The 20,709-nt window shown below is 48.8% G+C and overlaps 3 protein-coding genes across 8 annotated transcripts; 1 reads left to right on the top strand and 2 right to left on the bottom strand.

The window, feature by feature from the left end:
* Positions 1 to 1,766: 1,766 nt before the first annotated feature.
* wasf3b (WASP family member 3b) lies at positions 1,767 to 9,112 on the bottom strand. Of its 2 annotated transcripts, none has more exons than XM_085939607.1 (9): positions 8,974 to 9,112; positions 5,968 to 6,129; positions 5,186 to 5,320; positions 4,816 to 4,969; positions 4,568 to 4,685; positions 4,307 to 4,503; positions 3,952 to 4,239; positions 3,580 to 3,869; positions 1,767 to 3,212 (listed from the first exon to the last, which is right to left on the bottom strand). In XM_085939607.1, exons 2-9 carry the CDS (start codon positions 6,098 to 6,100, stop codon positions 3,055 to 3,057), a joined length of 1,473 nt encoding a protein of 490 aa, XP_085795733.1. In that variant the 5' UTR covers positions 6,101 to 6,129; positions 8,974 to 9,112; the 3' UTR covers positions 1,767 to 3,054. The 2 variants fall into 2 exon arrangements, with proteins under 2 accessions (XP_085795733.1, XP_085795734.1); XM_085939608.1 differs by having other exon boundaries at positions 1,771 to 3,212; positions 4,307 to 4,488.
* A 583-nt stretch (positions 9,113 to 9,695) lies between these two features.
* On the bottom strand, positions 9,696 to 15,883 carry cdk8 (cyclin dependent kinase 8). 4 transcript variants are annotated; one of them, XM_085938524.1, is made up of 14 exons: positions 15,591 to 15,883; positions 14,323 to 14,830; positions 13,263 to 13,338; positions 13,064 to 13,174; positions 12,836 to 12,976; positions 12,444 to 12,501; positions 12,234 to 12,365; positions 12,033 to 12,176; positions 11,506 to 11,575; positions 11,370 to 11,442; positions 11,203 to 11,300; positions 11,066 to 11,144; positions 10,764 to 10,928; positions 9,696 to 10,606 (listed from the first exon to the last, which is right to left on the bottom strand). In XM_085938524.1, the coding sequence occupies exons 2-14, from the start codon at positions 14,448 to 14,450 to the stop codon at positions 10,481 to 10,483; spliced, it is 1,401 nt and encodes a 466-aa protein (XP_085794650.1). In that variant the 5' UTR covers positions 14,451 to 14,830; positions 15,591 to 15,883; the 3' UTR covers positions 9,696 to 10,480. The 4 variants fall into 4 exon arrangements, with proteins under 4 accessions (XP_085794650.1, XP_085794651.1, XP_085794649.1 ...); XM_085938525.1 differs by having other exon boundaries at positions 14,323 to 14,740; XM_085938523.1 differs by lacking the exon at positions 15,591 to 15,883 and adding an exon at positions 14,955 to 15,543.
* On the top strand, positions 15,439 to 20,040 carry rnf6 (ring finger protein (C3H2C3 type) 6). 2 transcript variants are annotated; one of them, XM_085938520.1, is made up of 4 exons: positions 15,439 to 15,556; positions 16,382 to 16,537; positions 16,778 to 16,936; positions 17,096 to 20,040. In XM_085938520.1, exons 2-4 carry the CDS (start codon positions 16,390 to 16,392, stop codon positions 18,913 to 18,915), a joined length of 2,127 nt encoding a protein of 708 aa, XP_085794646.1. In that variant the 5' UTR covers positions 15,439 to 15,556; positions 16,382 to 16,389; the 3' UTR covers positions 18,916 to 20,040. The 2 variants fall into 2 exon arrangements, with proteins under 2 accessions (XP_085794646.1, XP_085794645.1); XM_085938519.1 differs by lacking the exon at positions 15,439 to 15,556 and adding an exon at positions 15,564 to 16,281.
* Positions 20,041 to 20,709: the final 669 nt, after the last annotated feature.

Genomic DNA, 20,709 nt, shown 5'->3' with positions numbered 1-20,709 from the left:
TATACTTGTCATTGATGAAAAACATCCCCGATGTTTAAACGAGCTAATTAATTGATAAATGCTGAATTTGTCATGCATTTAGTATATTTCAAAAGATGATTACAATCATTTTAAAATAAAATAACTCTTACTTATCGAGTTCCTTAAGATACAGCATTTCAATGAAGTTATATTTAAACTCACAAATTGATATCATTTTATGCTCTTATAGTCGACATGGTGATTTTTACAATAAGTGCTCCATAATTCTTTGACAGAAAACAACTACTGGGCAAGTCATCTTCTAAAGGTGACGCATGTGCTTTTCGAGCCTTCAAGAGCTCTTTCTCATGTTATCAGCAATAACTAACCTTTGGAACGGTAGTTATTTTCAGAGTGGTGAAGCAATACTCAGACAGCAATAACATATACGCACCCTTACTGTGATTTCTTCCCAACGGGGACAGAATCAAAAGTGACAAATGCTAAAGCTTCATTTGTTGCTTTGTCATGAGCACATTTATTTGGGGCTGAAAACGGATGCCGTTTAAACTTCCACGCTTGGAACAAGGTCAAAGAAAACTATAGTACATCTCCACAGACGTCATTCACATTGTTTTGTCGTCCTGAGCTGCCTGAGCTGAGTGTTGGCGTTTGTCGTGCATGGCCGGCCGGCATGTGGGCTCCTCAAGGATTGTGTCACTACATAGATAGATGGGTGGGTGTTAACTATTCGCCGCTGCTGCCAGTCTTCCTTGACCATCTGGAGAGAATTCCCACAATTTTTTATTTTTTTTTCAATGCTCCACCGCATGCTGCCGCCACGTCATCGGACTAAAAAGCGCCGCTACTTGAAGCCAAAGCGAATGAGCGATGAAATCAGCAGAAGTCGGTCAAGTGACCTCTGAATGATCTTATGAGCTAAAGAGGGCCACTTCCAAATGATCTCGCAAGACTTTTGGGATGTGGCCCCCTCCCGTCTATGTTGACATCACAACAATGAGAAAAAAAAAAAAAAAAAGTCTATTTTGTTATATTCATTGAAAAGTTCTATTTTTTTCAGCTTGGATTCCTTATGTTGTACGATGATATCACGGCGCTGTAAAGCCTTTTTTTCTGAATGTAGTGACACAAATTGTTTCTTTCTTGGGCTACGTTGTGTAAATAATAATAATAATAATAATAATAATATGGCATGCTTTTCGGATGGGGGGACTTAACCACCGTGCATGGTGCTACCAAAGCAGTCACTCTAAATGGAAGGAGTTGGATCGCACCACTTTTTGGCCCCCCCACCCCACCCCGGAAACGGTCAGAAAGTGTTCAAAAAGGGCTTTTGTATCCGAGAATAGCAAAAGACTGTCACACCTATCCGTCACACAAACACAGTGAACGTAATTGTAGCCAATGAGGGGCTGGAAGTGGTTCGAGCTAACTAACCTGACACTCGAGGGTCGGGGGGGCTATGAATGTCTCGAGAGGGGGGGGGGGGGTTAACAGCATTGTGTGGGTTTTTTTTTAATGTGAAATGCACTTTATTGTTATTTTCTCGGTTAGGGGATCACAATGGCACAATTGAAGTATCTGCAAAATGAGAAATCAACATGCACTAATTTAACTGTAAAACAAACAAACAAACAAAAAACATTTGTGTGAAGTCTGTGCTGTCTATTTTTCCAAAGTGTTCTAGTTGTACTTTTTATTGCTTTGGTTAGTTAATTTTCTATTAAAAACCACGCAAACAAACACGTGCTGTGCATTTGACACCTGCCTTGCCTGTTTTTTTTCACTCCCCCCCTGCTTCCTATCCGGTTGCCGTGGCAACTCTGCTCCCGTCACCATGGAAACAGAAGAGCCAGGTACAGTACGTGTGACGACAGCAGCGGACAGTGAGGAGAGTCGCCAGCCGGTGTGCTCCATTCATGTTTTTGTTTTATTTATTATTAGTCTCTGGTTTTACAAAGCTCACACTAGACGGTATAAATGAGACAGCTTCCACTGTCAATCCTGTTGATCACATCTACTTCCTCGCTGTTCACAGCAGGGCAGCAGGGCTGGGTAACCTTGTTTTTTTTCTTCAGTAAACGAAATGTATCCATGCACGCGGCCATTTTAGAGTCATTCTGCACATTTCCAGGGGTCCTTTAGGGCTTCACTATTCCTATTGGGCTATAGTATGCATTTAGAAACGGTTTCATTTCACAATATTTGGTGTCGATTTTGTCTCAAGAAAATATTCAACAGACAAAACACAGAAAGTCTGCCATTTTGGTTTGAATTACAAGAGATTTTGTCCAATTGCTTTGTAGTTTTAATGACATATGTGCAACAAACAGGCACTCTGGATTGTGAGTCATTGCCAGAGGAGTTTATTATTTTATAAGTATCTGCTTTTTGGTTTTCACTTTTATATCTTTAGCCCACTGAAGACAGTTTCACTTAGAAACATAAAGTCTCTATCTATCTCTATTACGAGAAGACACATAAAAAAAGCCTCAAGCAGCAATTTTCAAAAAGACATGAAGGTCTGCCATTTTGGTTTGAAGTAGCAAATTTAGGGTCAAAATTAAGTACGAGAGGAGTGTGAGTTGTGGGCAAAGTTTGGTGATTTTCCAAAAGACAGGAAATTGGACTAACTCACCTCAACAAGGTCAGAGTGGAAGCGAGTGTCCTACTGTATGAGATTCATAGGCGCCCTCTATTGGTCAAAGTGTACAGATGCATTAACTCCACTCCTGACGCTCCAGATCAGTATAAACACACACAGGTTGCCCAACCCTGCTGTAGCTGGGGATCTATAGCATGTTGAGTAAAAAAGAAGGAAGGGGTTAGCTCAAGAGGAAAGTCTTTAGCTCAATCTAACACAAGTGGCATATACATCAAATGACACGAGACGTGTGAGTGCAGCATTACAACAGGCACACTGGGGGGGTGCTTAAAAAGCATCCAGCAAGACGTTAAAGTTGCGGCAAGTGGTCAAGGTTACAGTATATGGACTTCTTTACAGTGCTTCTTACAGCTTGTGGACCCTTCAGCTTATACAGCATGTGATTACAGTGCTTGTGTGCGTGCGCGTCAATCGGACCAGTCGTTGTCCTCCAGCTCAGAGTCGTCCTCGGAGTCCGAGTATTCCACCGCGATGCGGCGTGACAGGATGGTGGCCACGTCGTTGCCCACGGGCTCCCGCTTGGCCTGCTGCTCTTGCTGCTCTTGGACCTTCTTCAACTGGATGCCTGCAGGGCAAATGTGAAATGAATGCATATCCATCGTATAGACACAGACACACACACACACACACACACACACACACACACACACACACACACACACACACACACACACACACACACACAGACACAGACACAGACACACACACACACACACACACACACACACACACAGACAGACAGACAGACAGACAGACAGACAGACAGACAGACAGACAGACAGACAGACAGACAGACAGACAGACAGACAGACAGACACACAGACACACAGACACACAGACACACACACACACACACACACACACACACACACACACACACACACACACACACACACACACACACACACACACACACACACACACACACATACCCATCCGAATGGCCGCCAAGAGGTCACTGCGAGCATCGTTGACCACGTTGCTCTCCACGGGCACGGGCGACGACATCTTGTGCGCCATAGCGTGGGAGGCACCAGCTTGGAGAAGTGGTGGCGGAGGCCCAGGAGGCGGCGGGGCGGCCCCTCCGCCGCATACGGGCGGAGGAGGCGGAGCGTAGCCCCCGGGAGACATGGGCCCTCCGGGTGGCAAGGCGAAGGCCGTCAGGGCGGAGGGGATGAGAGGAGCCGGGGGCGGGGGCCCCGTGTTGGCGTAACCATCCAGGCTGCACACAGAGAATCAAGCGGCTACGGGTCTTGCTTCCTTCTTAACACATCTGTTACAAGGAGTAGGTTTAAAAATGCTACCTGTAGTCCATAGGAGGCAAGGAAACGGAGCCGCCGTTCATGGCCTCGGCGGGCGGGGGAGGCAGCGGGACGTGCTGTTGATGCTGGTGGGCGCGGCCGAGCGTGCCTCCCTGATAAGCCGCCCTGGCCCTGCCGCCCCTGCCGTCGTGGTGGTCGCCTCCTGCGCGCGGGCCGTGGCCCGCCGCCATCTGGGCGGCCAGCATGCTAGGCGGCGGGCCCGAGTAGGTGTGGGCGTGGCCGGCGTGGTTCATGGCGTTAGGATAGTGGTGCAGGTCCACCCCGTGAGCCCTGACGGGTGAAGCCATCGACTTTTTGTACGTCTACGTGGGTCTGGGATGCTAACTTCCATTCTTACCTGTTCTCTGGAGACATGGAGCCCTCGGAGGAGGCGCCTCTGTCTCTGTGTATGGTGTGACGGTGGTCTGGCCTCAGCTCTTTGTCCAGCGCCATCATGTTCCACTCCTGCCGGCGGTTCCTCGCCTTGCGGACCTTCTTCACCTCCCTCTGCAATGTTCCGTCCACGCAGCGCTTCTGTTCCTGGGTTGAGTGGAACTAGATTTGATAGGGTTCACTCGGGCTCATCGTCCTCACAGAATATCTGCCTGAGATTTAGCACCTTCTGCTTCCGTTTCTCTTTCCTCTTGTCTTCAGTGTCCTGCAGCATCTTCTCTTTCCACAGGTCAAAGAAGTAGGAGGGGTCAGTGTAGAACTTGAGCGCTTCCTTCTTGTCATCCCTGCGTACAGGAAAAAAAGGTGTCCATAAAAAATATTTTTCCTGTTTTTTTTCCCTCCCTCCTCCACACTTTGACTTTCTAATATAGGCTCAGAGTTTCACTCTGATTTTTGTGTTTATGGCCGGCCAACCTGTAAGAGGAGAGGATGCTGAGTGGTGGAGGCTTGTCACTCAAATGGTACATCTCCTTCACCGGGTTGGGCACGCTGCTCTTGGACACCACCTGCTGGTCCTGAGTGGTGGAGCTCTTGAAGGCTTTGCGCATGTTGATGTCTTGCAGGGAAACTGGACACAACAAGTGAGCGGGAACGTTTGGATTCATTTATTTTTATTTCAAATAATATGGCAATATCAATGAAATCATCGGTCTATGATGTGCTCCCCGGTTTCAAGGATGGACAGTCAAAAAAACAAAAAGGAGAAAGAGAGAGAGCGATGGATGGATGGATGGATGGATGGATGGATGGATGGATGGATGGATGTAAAAAGCCGATGGCCCACCTTCCTCCACGGTGGAGTCCAGCTGCGTGACCTTGACGGCCAGCCGGTCGATGCGGTCCTGGAGAGAGTTGGCGCGCAGGTAGAAGGTATTGGCCTCGTTGAACAGCTCGCCAAATATATCCTCGGCGTGTTTGCCTGAAAGAACGGGTGAGAAGACATTTTGCTTTGCTGCCAACTTTACGGCTAACACACGATGCAGAACGCCATAGACAGGCTAATACTCACGGGTGTATATTCTTTCATATTTGGCACCTGTTTGCTTTTAAAAATGTGATGTCAAACATAAAAGTAGAAAAGAGTATCAAGTTTGTTTGTTACTGAATGGCAAGCGTCGCTTCTGTAAAGCTTGGAGTGGAAATACCAAGCGAGGGAGGGGGGTTATTTGCGGCCCTCCCGCTAACAGGATGGGCTTTGGGACAAAATATTTGGCGGAAGGAAGAATCCCGGATGCGGCGCGTCGAGCCCTTCCAACTACTGACCTCACACCCGGAGGGGGTGTTTCGGACGCCACCGCCCGTCTGGACCATTTCCACGCAAGCCGTCCGAATGTGTGCGCGCGAGCAAGTCAATGTAAATAGAAACGCACGCAGCTGCAAGTACTCCCAAACAAAAAGGACATGAATGACCACACCATGAGACACGCACACACGCAGCTGTCGGAGATTTGCCAGCCTCCTAACCCTCAGGGTGTGGAGAGCCGTGGGGTTCCGTGTGTGTGTGTGTGTGTGTGTGTGTGTGTGTGTGTGTGTGTGTGTGTGTGTGTGTGTGTGTGTGCGTCTTACTCAGGCTGCTGAGCTGTCGGATGATGGCGGAGAGCGTGTTGTTCATCACGCACTCCAGCTCGCTGCCGATGCCCTCGGGGAGCTCCCCGCGGCACAGGTGGCGCGGCTCGATGTTCCTCTTGACCAGCGGCATGGCGACGCTTCACGCCCTCCCACGCACCGCTGGCGGGGACACGCATGTAACACAGAAAATATTACAATCAAATTGAAAGACACCAAAAACAAATTGGGACAAAATACTCAGGCAAAAAATGATGCACACAAAGAAAAATGTTCCAAAAAATTGAGGGGACTATAAATTGACATATGATGGTGGGCCGGCCAAGCACGACGACCGTCGACAAGGATTAAGGCATTAGCGATAGAAAGATGCAGCGTGCTGGCTAATCCCAGGGCGGCCTGTCGGCGGCCCAGTTGGAAACTTGACACAAACGCAGATTGATGGATGGAAAAAGCGAGAATGCTGTTCTCACATTTAAAAAAGCAAGCGACTACAGTTAAATGAAGAAATAAAAGGATAGATCTTGTGATCAGATGAGTCCATCTTTTTTTCCATAGTAGCGGGAGAAATCCCGACGTGCGTGGGAGCGGCCATCTTATCAAAGTCAAAAAAGTCAAAGTCAGCTTTATTGTCAATTTCTTCACACAAAGAGATGGAAATTACGTTTCCCACCGTCCCACGGTGACTAGACACATTAGACAACACATTCAAGCAAATAGCACAAAGAGTAAAAACCAATAGACAAGAGCGATGAATAAGTAATAAGCAAATAACCCAAATAAATAAACAATAAATAAAAAAATAAATAGATAAATAAGAGGAGCAAAATGGAGCAAGCGTGCATACAGCAGACAGCCAGAATATAGCTTCCCATTTTGGCAGCCTGTTCCTGTTTCCTGTTCTCGCCCGTGTCACCTCTGCTCTTCCCGTCCAAACAATTGTGTTTTGTCCGCTCTTCAACAAGCAAGTAGAGAACAAAAGACTCCCATTGCCACTTAACGCTGGACCTGTGTGGCTACGATTAGCACGGAACCTGTTAAAGCAATCTGGCGTTCGAGCGACATGTCAACAATGGATCGATTGAACTTATTTCCTATGAGAGAACCTGTTTCAAAAATCCAACTAGAAACTAGAAATATATTGCGAAAAATATTATTTCAATGACCATTTCGGGTCCTGATTTGTTTGTTAGTGTTCGGCTAAAAAGACATGAGGTAAACAAAGAGCTATTAAAAAACACGTGGTGAGACTGCACAAGACTGTCAGCAGTTGCTTGCGGCAACACCCTATTGACCAGTGTGCGTGTGTTTCGTTTCGCCCATGACAATCACATCAATGAGGCGAGATAATGAGCAGCGAGGTGCTGGTGCTGGTGGGGCGGGCGGGCGGCTGGACTGGGGGAACAGACCTCCTTCGCATTAGACAAAATGGAAGGCGAAGAAGAGTGGACCATTAAATGAATGAGAGTGCGTTTGAGTGGAAAGTGATGTGTAGCGTTAGTGTGTTTATGTGATGAGTGGGGGGCTGACTGAAATTGGGACCTCGGGGGAAGCCACATTGAAAGGTTCCCGGGACAATGGTGCTGCGTTCACACGGCAACCGCAGCAGTTCTCCCATGCATCCTCTCACCCCGCCTCCTCTTCTTCAACCTCCCCCCAGACACCCCATCGTACTTTTCTCACCAGCTTTGACTGCTTCCATTCATTTCATTGTGAAAACCTTCTTTCCAGACTTTTAGAATACATGGTCAATTCTTGCAACTCGCTATTAGAGAATCACTTCCACATGGAACGTATTTATTATTCATACCTGGTTGCCACATGCAGTGCTACTCATTGCCTGACGCAAAAAATATGTCCATTTATTTATCCTTTGATGTTATTTCTCGTCATTTGATCTCAAATCAGTGTGTTAACTAGCGACGCCTGACCCTGTGGTGACCACTTCCTCGCCAAGACGGCCACCTCGGCAACATATGTGTCAAAATGTGAGAGCTCGCTAATTCATGAGCCGGTGCTTGTCGCCTCTGCTGGGCTATATTTTGATCTGGTGAATAATGCATGCCAGATTACGTCACTGCCACTCTGCTCCGTGGGTGATGTCACTCCTTCTGCTGTAAAACTTGTACCTGTGATTAAATATTCATCATATGGTTGGTGCACAGCGTAGCTTCTTAGTAGTAGTGATAGTAGTAGTAGAGGATGGATAATCATTGTGACAGACTGTGAATATAGAAAGTACCGCAATGGTGTTCTACAACCACAGGACTAATGCTAATACGACTAGTATTACCGTCAGCAAATGAAGTGTCAAAGTAACTTTCAAATGGCTGTTACGGACTGACTTTCTGTTGCAAAATGTATTCTCGAAAAGGAATACATTTAGCATTTTCATGGATGACTTAGCTTGAAAAGGGATGAACAGCAATTTAAAGAAGGGTCAAAGGGGCAATGTCACGATTGCTTTCTCTGCCACCATTATTGTTTGCAATGTCACATGCGCATCATGCCTTGACATTCGATACTCTTACGCAGTACTACTGAGTCAGTAGCACTCACTACTTTCTGTTTTACACACGCGCGTGCACGCATGTATGCAAGCACGCGCACGCAAACATGAATGGCAACCACAATCAATCAGCGTTCCGCACCGTCGCTTCCCGTATCTGATGGGCTGACCCACATCTGTTCATCGGAAGCACCCCTACATCCCCACAGCCTATACAAGTCGAAGCCGGACGACGCCGTTTTGGGCGTTTACATCACCCGTTTCTACCGAACACAAATAGGCAATAAAATGCGCGTGGAGTAAGGTAGCGGAACGAGAAACAGGCCATTTGTGAAAAGACATTTCGGCTGCTGAGACTCCCACTCGGTTAGCTAGCTTAGTCCAATGGTTCGATTTCTGAGTTAGAAGATAATTAAATGTAAATATTCCCTCATGTTTGGTTTTTTTAATCAAGAGAGACAACGGTTGTTGGAAGTAAATGATAATAAAGCCCTCACCTATTGTTGAATTAGTAGACAAAATCAGCCGGTCCGCATGTCCCGTTAGATACTCGTATTAGCACTGCCATCCTAACATTGCATCCCCCCCCCGCCTGGTTTGCCACTCCAGGGGGAACATTTTGAGGACAGGGACACGCCCTACTGGCCAATGAGCGCTCGAATCGGGGGCTTTGACACATGACGGGCGTTTGTAAGAGCCAATGAAATGTGGAGTAGCAAATGAATGACATGGATATCAATTGGAGGGGGGTCGATGTATAGTTGGGCGTTGTTTAGATTTTATTTTCTTGAAGCTAAATTGTACTTGCAGTACCAATTAAAATTTGACGACACTTATAAAGGTTGCGATGAGACGGTATTAGAGTGCATAACAGAATAAGCTAAGTCAGCAGTCTGTGGAGGAAAAAAAATCAGTTGAGAGGATTACTATGGGACTTAAATAGTCCTGGTGTTTTAAAGCAGGTTGTAGAAAGACTCCTTGATACTATTGAGAAACCCTGAAAAGAGACCTCAGATGAGAGGCCCCCATCCTACTATATTAGAGATAAATAATAAAGCCTAGTTGTAATATTCAAGTGAGGGCCATGCTGGAGGCACATGCAGTCAAACATTAAAAATGGTTGTTGTGATCGAATGTGACGTGCGGCTCGGAAAGGCAACGGTGGAAGGAACAACAGCACTCGGGCTAGTTACGGCGATATTTTTTACAGAATCAAAAATAGGACTGCTTTCACTTTTATTGTCAGGATACTTGCTTCATGGAAAATATCTCAATACAATACAATGCATTTCCATCTGCCTTCCTCCATGCGATTGGTTGGATTTGAAAAGGCCCACGGCCTACGCAAAGTGGATATAAAAAGTCCAAGTGGGTCGACTTCTCATGTCCACTCTACGTATGGGGCTGGTCAAGCTGCTTAAAAACGGATTAAATTAAAAACTACTAAAATCAAGATGTCACTTTTTCTCTCTCCTTTTGGAGCAACAACAACAACAACAACAACAATCACAACAAAAAAATCCACCACAGTTGCGTGGGCTTGCGCCATTCTCCCAGCACCTCTGTTGAGAGTCCTCGCCCGGGCAGGGCGCCCACGCCAGGAAAGAGACGAGACAGACGAGACAAACAGGAGGACAGACGGACGTGGAATCTGTCGACGCTGGCAGTCAAATAGCAGCTTTTCAGTCTCGTCCCGAGCTTTGACAGTGACGGCTGGCTGGGGTGGGCACATGGGCGGGGGGGGGACACGTGACGTGGGCGTGGACTCGTCGCCCGTCCCTGTGTTTTATCGCTCGTTGGCTTTCTGCGATGTAGCAGTGTGGCTAAGACTTTGCTAGGGTGTTTGTTTGTAAATCGTCACAAGAAGGGGGTGGGGGAAACGCAGCAGAGGGGGCGCGCCACGTCCCTCAGTACATTCTTTCAGGCGGGCGTAATGAGGGTAACGGGTTGGGGGGGGGGGGGGGGGTCGTGTATGTGTGTGGCTGTGACAAAGTGCGGATGCGGTCAGTAGCGGTGGGTCTGGTGGGAGTACTGCGGAGGCTGTTGGGAGGTAGAGGAGTATCCCATGCTGCTTTGGGGCAGTGATGTGCTTGGTCCAGGGTTCTGGTAGGCAGCGTGTGGATTGGAGCGCTGCGGGGAAGCACAACAGACGTTTTCATTCGGAGAGTTATTGGGCCCAGCCAAAAGACACCACACTGCCTCTCACAGGTCAGCCTTGGTACTACAACAGACTTTTGGGGGCCAGGTGTGATGCATAAGCAGGTAAAAACAGAGGAGGAGGGGCTACCTGGTAGTCTGAGGTCATGATGAGGCCGCCTGAGGTAGTGGTGGGCGGGACCACGCGCACTTTCTTCAGAGGCGGGCCCTGGGCGTGGCTGTTGTCGGGATTGCCGGTGTGCCCCGCCCCGTTGGTGTGGTTGTTTCCCTGTTGCTGCTGCTGCTGCTGGTTCTTCTGCGGGGCGCAAAGAAACACACACTCAATTTGGCAAAACATGAATACTCACATTTTTTGGGGCGTAGCCTGCGTACGAAATAAGCATGCAAATATTTCATATAACAAAGCTGCATTTTGGTACGGCAGCGTCTTACTTTGTCCGCCTTGTCGTCCGGCTCCTCTTCTGTCAGAAATTCCCTTTTAGGGTACGGAATTTGACAGCCTGCAAATACACTGAAGAAAAACCAAAAGATGATTTGGGTTCATTTTGCTAGCATCAAATGAAACTCACTCGGACGTGGGCAGCGGTTCCTCTAGAAAATAAGGGTCCTGCATGGCCTGCTCCGACGTGATTCTCCGGATGGGGTCCATGGTCAGTAGCTTCTGCAACTGTCAATCACAATGCAAACATTAGGCGGGAAATCTGGGGCGAGGATTCGTCTGTCGCTCGCCACTCACCAAATGGAAGGCTTTGCTGTCTGGCTTGACTTTGTGTTTCTCCATGTACTTTATAAGGCTGCAGTTTGTGTACCTGGGGAAGTGGAACCAGCACAGTGAGTGTATGAGAAAAGGAGGACCGGCCGGCCAGACTTACGTGTTCCTCCTAAAGTCTTTCATCAGTGTGGAGTGCTCAGGCATCTTTTTGATGTCCTCCCAGTCTTTATCTGTCAGATGAAGGAAAGATTACAACATGTCACAGCCACCACCTCTTCCCCTCCCTTGCTTCCATCTTGTCCAGTTAGGATTAGCATTTGAGGCTGGATTTAAAGGGCATGGTTAAAGCGACGCAATTTTTAGGAGGAGCGTCGAGGCAATATGGGTTGCATATAGTTCCACTTGGACCTGCAGTATACATAAATCCAGGCTCCATTGACAATTTCACTCATTGGTGAATTACGCAACAAGAATAAGAGGGCTTCTTCACTGAACTGGAAGAGAACCCGTATCAAGTGGATGTTTCTGCTTGCGACTTGTGCGCTCTCACAGCACATTAACCGCCAAAGAGGGGGCTTTTTTGGACTGAAATAAATTTCTTACTAAATGTTCTTTTGGTATTCTTTCTCCATCTTGTGGCATCTACTTATGATACACACAAAGAATTATTTTCTAGCGGTGTCTCACCAGCGGGGAAGCCCATGACATTGAAGATGCGGTCCAGCTGGTCGTGATGGTAAGGGTTACTGGTCTTGATGTCCTCTTGCCGACAGTGGAATATAGGCTCGGACGTGAGCAGCTCGGCAAATATGCAGCCTATTGCCCAAATGTCTGCGAGAGAACACGTCGGGTTGAGAGAACTTAACAGAGTGCGTGTTTGCTACCCACCGATGGCTTTGGTGTAGTGCCGGGCCCCCAGCAGCAGTTCGGGTGCTCGATACCAGAATGTGACGACCACCGGGTCGAGATCGGCTAAAGGCTTCAGCGGTGAATTGAAGAGACGTGCGAAACCCATGTCAGCTGCACAATAGAATCCCCGCCCTCGTGAATGAAATAACAAGAGAAAAATCTTTCCAAATCCAAATAAATCATACCTACCTATCTTTACTCTCCCCCTCTCGGGTCCTTCGCCCATCACTAAAATATTAGCTGGTTTCTGAGGAGGCAAGAGAGACAATGATTACAAACGTTTTACATGACTCCCCCTAGTGGACACATGAACCAACTGCAGGTGCCGATGAAAGGGTTTCATGTAAATCCCTTGACAAGATTAGCCTAGTTTGAGATATTTTTAAACGCTTTTACGGTAGGAACATAGCAGAATGAATGATCTGATTTGTACGGTGCAAATAGAAATGCAATGTAACAGCAAACCTCGTTCAAAACAACAACACACCCGTGACTAATCACATGCAGGCAGAAGTGATGCTTGAACTCTGCCTTGTTTTCGCTTCCCAAAAATACCGCGCCCCCCTTTTCAATTGGCTTACAAGGTCTCTGTGGAGGACCCAGTTTGCGTGGAGGTAATGGATGCCGTCCAAGATCTGGTAGAGCAGAGACTTGACCATCCCTCGGGGAAGCTGAAGTGGCTTCTTGTTGGCCTTGGACGCTCGGTGGAACTTAATGATGTGCTGCAGGAAGACAAAAACAAGACAAAATAGGAATCAGTATGAAATCATTTTGTGACAAATTGCCAAATATGTCAATTCATAACGTACCCAGAGGTCGTGCTCGGCGTAGTCGAAGAGCAGCCACACTTTGCGGTCGGCGTGCGACAGGAAAACCTTCTGCAGCGAGATGACGTTGGGGTGCTTGAGCTCTCGCAGGAGCTGCAAAAAAAAAAAGACAGAAGCCACGTCAGAGGAGGGAAGACGCCGATTCCGGTCGTAATGGCTATTTTGCGAATGTGATGCTTACTGCGATTTCTCTGCAGGCTGACATTGAGATGCCGGTGCCTTCGATCTGCTTGAGGGCATAGTCCTTATCATCCTTCCTATGAACACACGAGAGGTTGAGCAATATCCACACCGGACCGTGGACCACAAAGCGGGTGGGGGTGTCCGTTGGCATCTGGCACAAGATGGGCGTGGGGGGTCTGACTTGCATTACCTCCAGATTTGTGTCATCAAGCTCACCTCTACAATAGTCTGTCTGGCAGCTGGCGGGGGACAAAACAAGACTCCCCACTTGAATGGATTGGGACGCCAACGCCCCCCCTCGGTCTCGTATAAACCCGTGCTTTGTGCCTCGCCCCTCATAAACAGCTGCCTTCCCTAAGCCAACGCAAACCTGACTAAAAGGCTTTTTAGTGGTCATTTGTGTCATTCTGGCGAGTGAGAAATGGCTCAAGCTGTGATAATACGCACAACAAACTGCAGCATGAATGACGCAATGTTACACACACTTGCACAAGCACAATTCAGTGCATATGAAGTGCAGGTATTATTTTTGTCCGCTTTGGGCCGTAACGTCACTCACGTTCTACAGTTGTAGCTGTGACTTTGATTATGTATGGCTTCAGAAGGCGAGGCCTGGCATAGTGAGACAAGCTGTCCTGCGTGTTGGGTGTGTGTCGATCTAATTGACTTAAGTTATTCACATAGCCCGAGTAGTTGTGAAACTTCCAGTCGTCGTGGCATCTCAAGAGACCTGGGGATGGTTTTGAATTGAGAAAAACAAAAATGATATGCCTCGAACAATATGTTGATGTGGGATGTGTTGATGTGGAGGCGTTGGATGTGGCAGGTGTACTCGTGCAAGAGTAGACAAATTGTGTGTGTTTTTGGCACTTGAAAAGTGTCCAAATGACACAAAGTTGGGTGCTTTCAAAAATATGCGGTGCATGTTTCCAGCCGAAATTGCGTCTGCAAAAAAATCCAACTAAAACACCCAACGGAAGCCCAGAATAAGGCGTCGGTAGATGTGGGTCGACCTGCACGGAGGCCTCCCTCCCTCCCTCGCTCGCTCCTGTACTCACCCATCTTTTCTCTTCGCCTTGAAAACATGACCGTAGGTGCCTCTGCCCACTTTGCATCCTTCGTACTCAAACAGGTCCTCGACTCGCTCTCGCTCTCCGGTCAGCTTCACTTTGAAATCATAGTCCATTTTCCCACCGCTGTTTTAGGGCCTTAACCGCGTCGTCCCCTTACTTCTTTTTTTCTTTTTCTTTTTGTGTAAGCGTCGCTTTGGGAGGCGACTAGGCTACTCCCGATGAGCTCGGCTTCGTTGCCTTTCCCGGCGTGGTCCTTTCTTTACTTAGCTCAGCGTCCACATCGGACTATCCGGGCGAGTTCGGTACGCCGGCGGGGACGTGCGGTGCTCGGAGGGTCCGGGTAGGAAAGCGGGCGTCGATCTATAGCCCGTTCTTCTGATGCTGCGTCTCCCTCAGCCGGTATCTGCTCCAAAGAGACGCACTTTACTCGATAACGACGTCGTATTCACGCGCGGAACTGTCGTAAAATGTCGTAAAAGACAGCTCGAGCACTCTGCAGTAGAGAAAGTAGAGGAAAGGGATGTTGGAAAAGATTAACATTGGCCCTATGCAAATAAACTTTGTTACAGTGTAAACAAAGCAATAGTAGCAAAACACATATTGAATTTTGATCTTACCTTGACAAAAAGAACGTGACGTCATGTTTAAATGCGCTAAAATTGAGTTTATAAAACAACAACACTCATCAATATACATTCAAAAAGACGAAGTAAAAAGCAGCAAAGAAAGGTCAGGACATTCATAGTACGTACTACATAACATTTGATGATGTCCGTACGTGTTTCACGTTTTAGGGTTTTCACACGAACCACATTAGACGTAACACTCTGTGTTTGTGCATTATATGAATTGTCTAACAAAGTATTTAAAAAAAACTATTTTTTTGTTTGCACTAAATGTATGATTGTTGAAACACACACAAACATATACATCTTAAAAAGTAGGGCTGCATGCACAACTGTAACTGTTATGTTGTTAATTCAGGATATGAATGTTTTTAAAAGATATTTTTAGGCTTAATGAAAGAAAATATTGGAAATGATGAAAAATGACCTTACAAAACCGGTCTTTTGGTAACACGGGAACAAACGTAGCCGAAATCACTTATGTTACAACACGGACCCTATAGGCCGTAACACCATCTGGTCCCATCTTGGGGAGAGCGAGAGAAGGGAAAACGAAGGGAACCGAACCGTCCATATTACAGCTGCTCTATCGGGTACTGTGCCATTTATACGTCGTTGTCATCTCACCTAAATCCACGTCGGTGCTTGGCGTTATCGATCGCACACGTCGACTTAATAGGATAAGTGTTTATCCCATGTGTATCGGGAAAATTATTCGGCTTCGGGTCGGCTAACCAAGCTAACGTGTTCGGGTTGCTATTTGCTATCGTTGCTTGCGCTAACTAGCTAGGACACCGCTAGCCACTAAGGCGTTGCGCATTCAAAATGTTTCTTTGTGTCATTGCGGTGTACGCCCAACCGATTCCTCGTTTCGTGGCGACACACGCTTCGCCGTCATCGCCTTTTTGGTCACACATAAGGAAAACAGAACATTCTTTTGTCTTTGCCTTCGTTTACATAAAGTCCCTGTCCTTTCCGTTTCGTCCCACCTCCGCGCGGCGACGATTGATCGCTGGGCCTGTCACTCACCCTCAGCCGGCCGGCGATTGGCTGCTAATCGCAGGGAGGACAGTACCGCTTTAGCTTTATCGCCTCTGTCTTCAACGTGGCCTTCTGTAGCTCCTGTCAGGAGAAACTTGGCCAGTATTAACGACCGCCCGCCCGCCTGCGACCAAGACGTCGACGCGAGGGGGCCCTTTTACGGGTTAATGTTGACAACGTTTGCTTTACAATGTGCTCTTCGGGCTAAGCACGTTAACTGTCAGTGTGTTTCGAGGCAAAATGGATGACGCTGACAATGGAGCTGTTTACAGTCAAGGCAATCTGATTTATTCTTGGTTTCATAGGCGGCGATTTGAATTGCATAACTGGAGTGGGTCAAGCGGAAATAAATGACAATGCTGTCTTGTGTTTATCAGCACTGTTCATGGTTATGGACCCTCCTGGTGGGGGAGACGAGCGTCGGAGACAGGCCGAGCGTCTTCGGAGGGAGGAGGCCTACTATCATTTTATAAATGACCTGAGCGAAGAGGAGTATCGTCTTATGAGAGACAGCAACCTGTTGGGGACCCCCGGTGAGGAGGGAAGCTTTGATTTACCGTATTAATTGCAGCATTTGGCAAAAACTGCTTCACATCCTTGCAGTCATCTTCAACTTTTCAATTCAAATCGATATTTCAACAGCTTTTTGGATGTCATTTATGCTGAATCGGCCCAAATTGCCCTGCGGTTAACTAGCACGCAAACCCTATTTTCAATTCCTCGCTATTATTTCTGAGAGCGCGTAACCAGAACCTGACCCACTTGTCACACAGGGGAGGTGACAGCCGAAGAGCTCCAGCAACGTCTGGATGGAGCCAAGGAGCGCGAGTCATCCCAGCCAAGCACTGAGCAGCATTTGCCTGCCGCTGAGCCAGTGGAGCAGCAGGGCGGTAGCGGAGAGGAGAGAGGCTCCAGTGGGAGACGAGGAGCAGGTACGACTACCTCTGGGCAGTCTCTGATCTCTTTGGGGTTTAAATCAAAATAGGCTCCAGTTTATTTGCCACAATAGTAAGGATAAGCATGACCAAAAAGGCTGGCCGGCCGGCTGGATTGATTGGATTGCTCAATCAACTCTCATGCTTTCTCTGCAGGTATTGCAGAGCCAGGGGCAGAATCATCCAACGGGGACTCGTTGCTGGAGTGGTTGAACACTTTCCGGCGCACTGGGAACGCCACCCGCAGCGGGCAGAGCGGCAACCAGACGTGGCGCGCCGTCAGCCGGACCAACCCCAACAGCGGCGAGTTCCGCTTCAGCCTGGAGATCAACATCAACCACGACCAGCCCGAGGCGGGGGAGCACGCCGACGCCATAGACACTGCCGAGCAGCCCGTCGCCGACGCTGTCCCGGGTTCAACCTCGCCGCCCCGCCGCGCCACTTCTTCGGCCGGCGCACCCAGGCCGTCCCCTTATCCCTCGCCTCGGCCCGCCCTCAGCAGGAGGATGCAGACCCGGCGCACGCGCAGCAGCAGCGCCCTCTCCGTGACCCCACCTGCACTTTCAGCCCCTCTTGCGCCCCCACCTCCAAGGAGAGGCGACGCCATGCACTCTTTGGTACCGCAGCCCACGAGTTCTCATTCGGACGAGTCGGCATCTCCCGCTCGTGCGCCCACCAATGCAGAACTGGAGCAAAGCCAGGACAATGTGACTTTATCTCTTGACTGTCCCCGAGTGTCGCCTCAGTCGGGATCGCAGGCACCGGCGCCTGGCCAGGAAGCGCGTCGGATGCGATCACGCGGCCGTTGGCGCCGGGTGGCGGCCGCGTGGAACGGCGGCATCCCGGCCCGCGCGTCCAGAAGAAGTCGTTCCCCCTTGCACAGAAGCCCCACGAGCACGCCGGCGTCCACCAGCGCCATCAGCGGCTCAAGCATCCACATCGTCGATGCGGGCACGGGTTCGGTTCCCATGGAGACAGGGGAGGCGGCGGCAGAACTCGCCGCCACCGCGGCAGAGCCCACAGTTGAGAGCGGCGAGCACGAATCGCATTCGGCCGGCGCGGGTGGCTCCTCCTCGGTTCGCCGACATCCCACCATCATGCTGGACCTGCAGGTGAGGCGGATCAGACCCGGGGAGAACCGGGATCGTGACAGCATCGCCAGCAGGACACGCTCCCGGGCCCGCGTGGCCGAGAACACGGTCACATTTGAGAGCGACAGCGGCGGCTTCCGTCGCACCATCTCGCGCTCGGAGCGTGCCGGGATCCGCACCTACGTCAGCACCATTCGAATCCCGCTGCGGCGCATCAGCGAGACGGGCCTGGGCGAGCCCAACTCCACCGCGCTGCGCTCCATCCTGCGCCAGATCATGACCGGCTTCGGAGAACTCAGCTCCCTCATGGAGACGGAAGCCGATTCCGAGACTCCCGGCCACGTGGACGTCGGTGTTACGAATACAAGCGCTAGCCCCGCGGACCGCTTGTACGCCAGTGAGAGCGCAGAGGTCCAAGCGGGTTCAGGCGGGCAGGATCAAGTGCGAGTGGGCCCGGCTGGCGGCGGCGGCGAGGAGCAGCCGCTGGGCCAGGCCAGGCTCAGCGGCAGTGCGGCGAGCGCGGCGGAGGGGCGCCCGCCGCCCACCAGCCGGGACACAAACAACTTGGTGGAAAACGGCACCCTCCCCATCCTGCGGCTGGCGCAGTTTTTCCTGCTGAACGACGATGACGACGACGAGCACCCGCGCGGCCTCACCAAAGAGCAGATAGACAATTTGGCCACGCGCTCGTACGGCCAGGCCAGCCTGGAGGGCGAGGCGGGCCGCGCGTGCAGCGTCTGCATCAACGAGTACGCGCAGGGCAACAAGCTGCGGCGCCTTCCCTGCGCGCACGAGTTCCACATCCACTGCATCGACCGCTGGCTCTCGGAGAACAACACCTGCCCCATCTGCAGGCAGCCCATCCTCGCAGCGCACCACGACTGACCCGCTTTGGCTTCCTTTTCTGCAGCCGCCTGTACATAAGTGCGTTCATTTCTGTGAGGAACTCGACGGAGAAGAAAGTGGAAGCTAAAGTTTAGGAGGAGAGGGAGAGAAGAGAAGGCATAAATCCAGAGAATTAAATTTTATTTTTTTAGGCTTTTTATTTTCACTTTTCTTTTCTGTGTCTTGACAGAACTTTGTCTGCGAGTGAACTTTTGTTGCACATAATAAGACCTCCCCCCCCCCCCCCGATCAGAAGGGACTTTTTAGTTTCATTTGTCCACCGTAGACTGTAAATATCTGACCACAAGTCAAGTCGATCATTGGCTCTCTCACGCAATTTCAAATTGTCCCCTTTGTCATTTTAACAAAATGAATTCTGGTGCACTCGAAGTTTCCCCTAGGTGTGATTGTGTGTGGTTGGTTGTCTATGTGTCCCCCGCCTGCAACCCACGTGAGGAAAAGCGGTTGGGAGGATGGATGGATGGATGGATGGATGGATGGATGGATGGATGGATGGATGGATGGATGGATGGATGGATGGATGGATGGATGGAGGTGGGTTACCTTGAGGGTGCCAACTTGCATACAAATAATATAAGCACTATCATTGGATGAAGACAAATGTATTTGAGTTTCTGTATTTAATTTGTAATAAAGTTTGTATTAATCTAGGTTCATTATGATTTGTCAAGCCCCCCCCCCAACCCACACAGTGCAGAAGCCACCCTAATACCAAAAGCCAATTGCTTTCCAATTTGTCAGGAATTCAGAGATAAGATTTAGCTGTGCAATACGTACAGATTAAAGCAAAAAAAAGAAACTATGGTCATCAAGTCATGCTTCATGAGCTGTCAGAATGTGCAAATGAAGGAATTCACCTTTCTTGGGACCTGGCAGAGGCTCCTCGTGTCACTAGTCAATATTTATTCCGTTTCTATTGAATGAGATGAAGAACTTTGAAGTTTTGAAAAGCACGAATGTGTATATCATGTTGCCATGTGATGACAGTGAATAAACACTCAAATGGTATCTATCTTATGTGCACCCTAATCTTATGTGGGGGAGTGGGTGGGCTCAAACTCTGCTCCTTGACAAAAACAATAAACGCTGCTTTGTTATGCCCGCTGACGCGTTTGTGTGCTCGCTATGCTTGTGTCAGCGATTTACAAACTTCAAAACCATTTGTCTTTCACGTTTTCGTCAATGAGTATTGTCATGTACGCGACGTTACGCAGAGGCGCACTCGCTTGGAAGTTGGACGCCAAAATAGCGTAAAGTTTGACGGAATATGAGTCGACGTCATTATATTTATTTCAAAATAAAACCCTCGTTGCATTTCTTTCGATTCTGCCCTTTCATTCCTAACCCACTTTGCGAAGCGTCCTGTATTGTATTACACTTGTTAAACTAGAAGGTAATTTAAAAATGAAGTTAGGATGCAGTATATCATCGTTCGATGAATGTTTAGCGTTTTCTCTCCAACTGCAGCGGAAGCAGCTAACTGATTACCATTGTTCTGGTCCTTTCGTGTCGTGCAGTGTCGTACCATGCGACGGAAAAGAACCAATTGTCATTTTACCCACCGAAATAAAAACCTTGATGGGTATATCTTTCGATTCTACTCGTAAGTTTCCAACTATTGATTAAGTCCACGTTTTACAAAAATGGACTGCAAAATTCGACATATGAAAGAGTGTGAGGGGGACTATATAAGATTAATTGTGCGACTATAACCTTTTCTTTCGAAATCTACAACTAACTTGCGAAAGTAGCTAACCTATTAGCATGAGTGGG

Source organism: Syngnathus leptorhynchus, chromosome 19, assembly GCF_054491065.1.
Source record: "Syngnathus leptorhynchus isolate UIUO chromosome 19, UIUO_Slep, whole genome shotgun sequence".
Lineage (NCBI taxonomy): Eukaryota > Metazoa > Chordata > Actinopteri > Syngnathiformes > Syngnathidae > Syngnathus > Syngnathus leptorhynchus.
This window is presented reverse-complemented; position numbering and strand designations above follow the sequence as displayed.

Coding starts and splice junctions, on each gene's coding strand:
- cdk8 (XM_085938524.1), bottom strand. CDS start 14,450: ATGGACTATGATTTCAAAGTGAAGCTGACCGGAGAGCGAGAGCGAGTC. Junction 13,339..14,322: donor AAGGCGAAGAGAAAAGATGG/GTGAGTACAGGA, acceptor GTGTGTTCATAG/GAAGGATGATAAGGACTATG. Junction 11,301..11,369: donor ACAGCAAAGCCTTCCATTTG/GTGAGTGGCGAG, acceptor TGTGATTGACAG/TTGCAGAAGCTACTGACCAT.
- wasf3b (XM_085939607.1), bottom strand. CDS start 6,100: ATGCCGCTGGTCAAGAGGAACATCGAGCCGCGCCACCTGTGCCGCGGG. Junction 5,321..5,967: donor CCGACAGCTCAGCAGCCTGA/GTAAGACGCACA, acceptor CCGTTCTTTCAG/GCAAACACGCCGAGGATATA. Junction 4,970..5,185: donor GGACTCCACCGTGGAGGAAG/GTGGGCCATCGG, acceptor TGTTGTGTCCAG/TTTCCCTGCAAGACATCAAC.
- rnf6 (XM_085938519.1), top strand. CDS start 16,245: ATGGATGACGCTGACAATGGAGCTGTTTACAGTCAAG. Junction 16,282..16,381: donor TGGAGCTGTTTACAGTCAAG/GCAATCTGATTT, acceptor TGTGTTTATCAG/CACTGTTCATGGTTATGGAC. Junction 16,538..16,777: donor CAACCTGTTGGGGACCCCCG/GTGAGGAGGGAA, acceptor CTTGTCACACAG/GGGAGGTGACAGCCGAAGAG.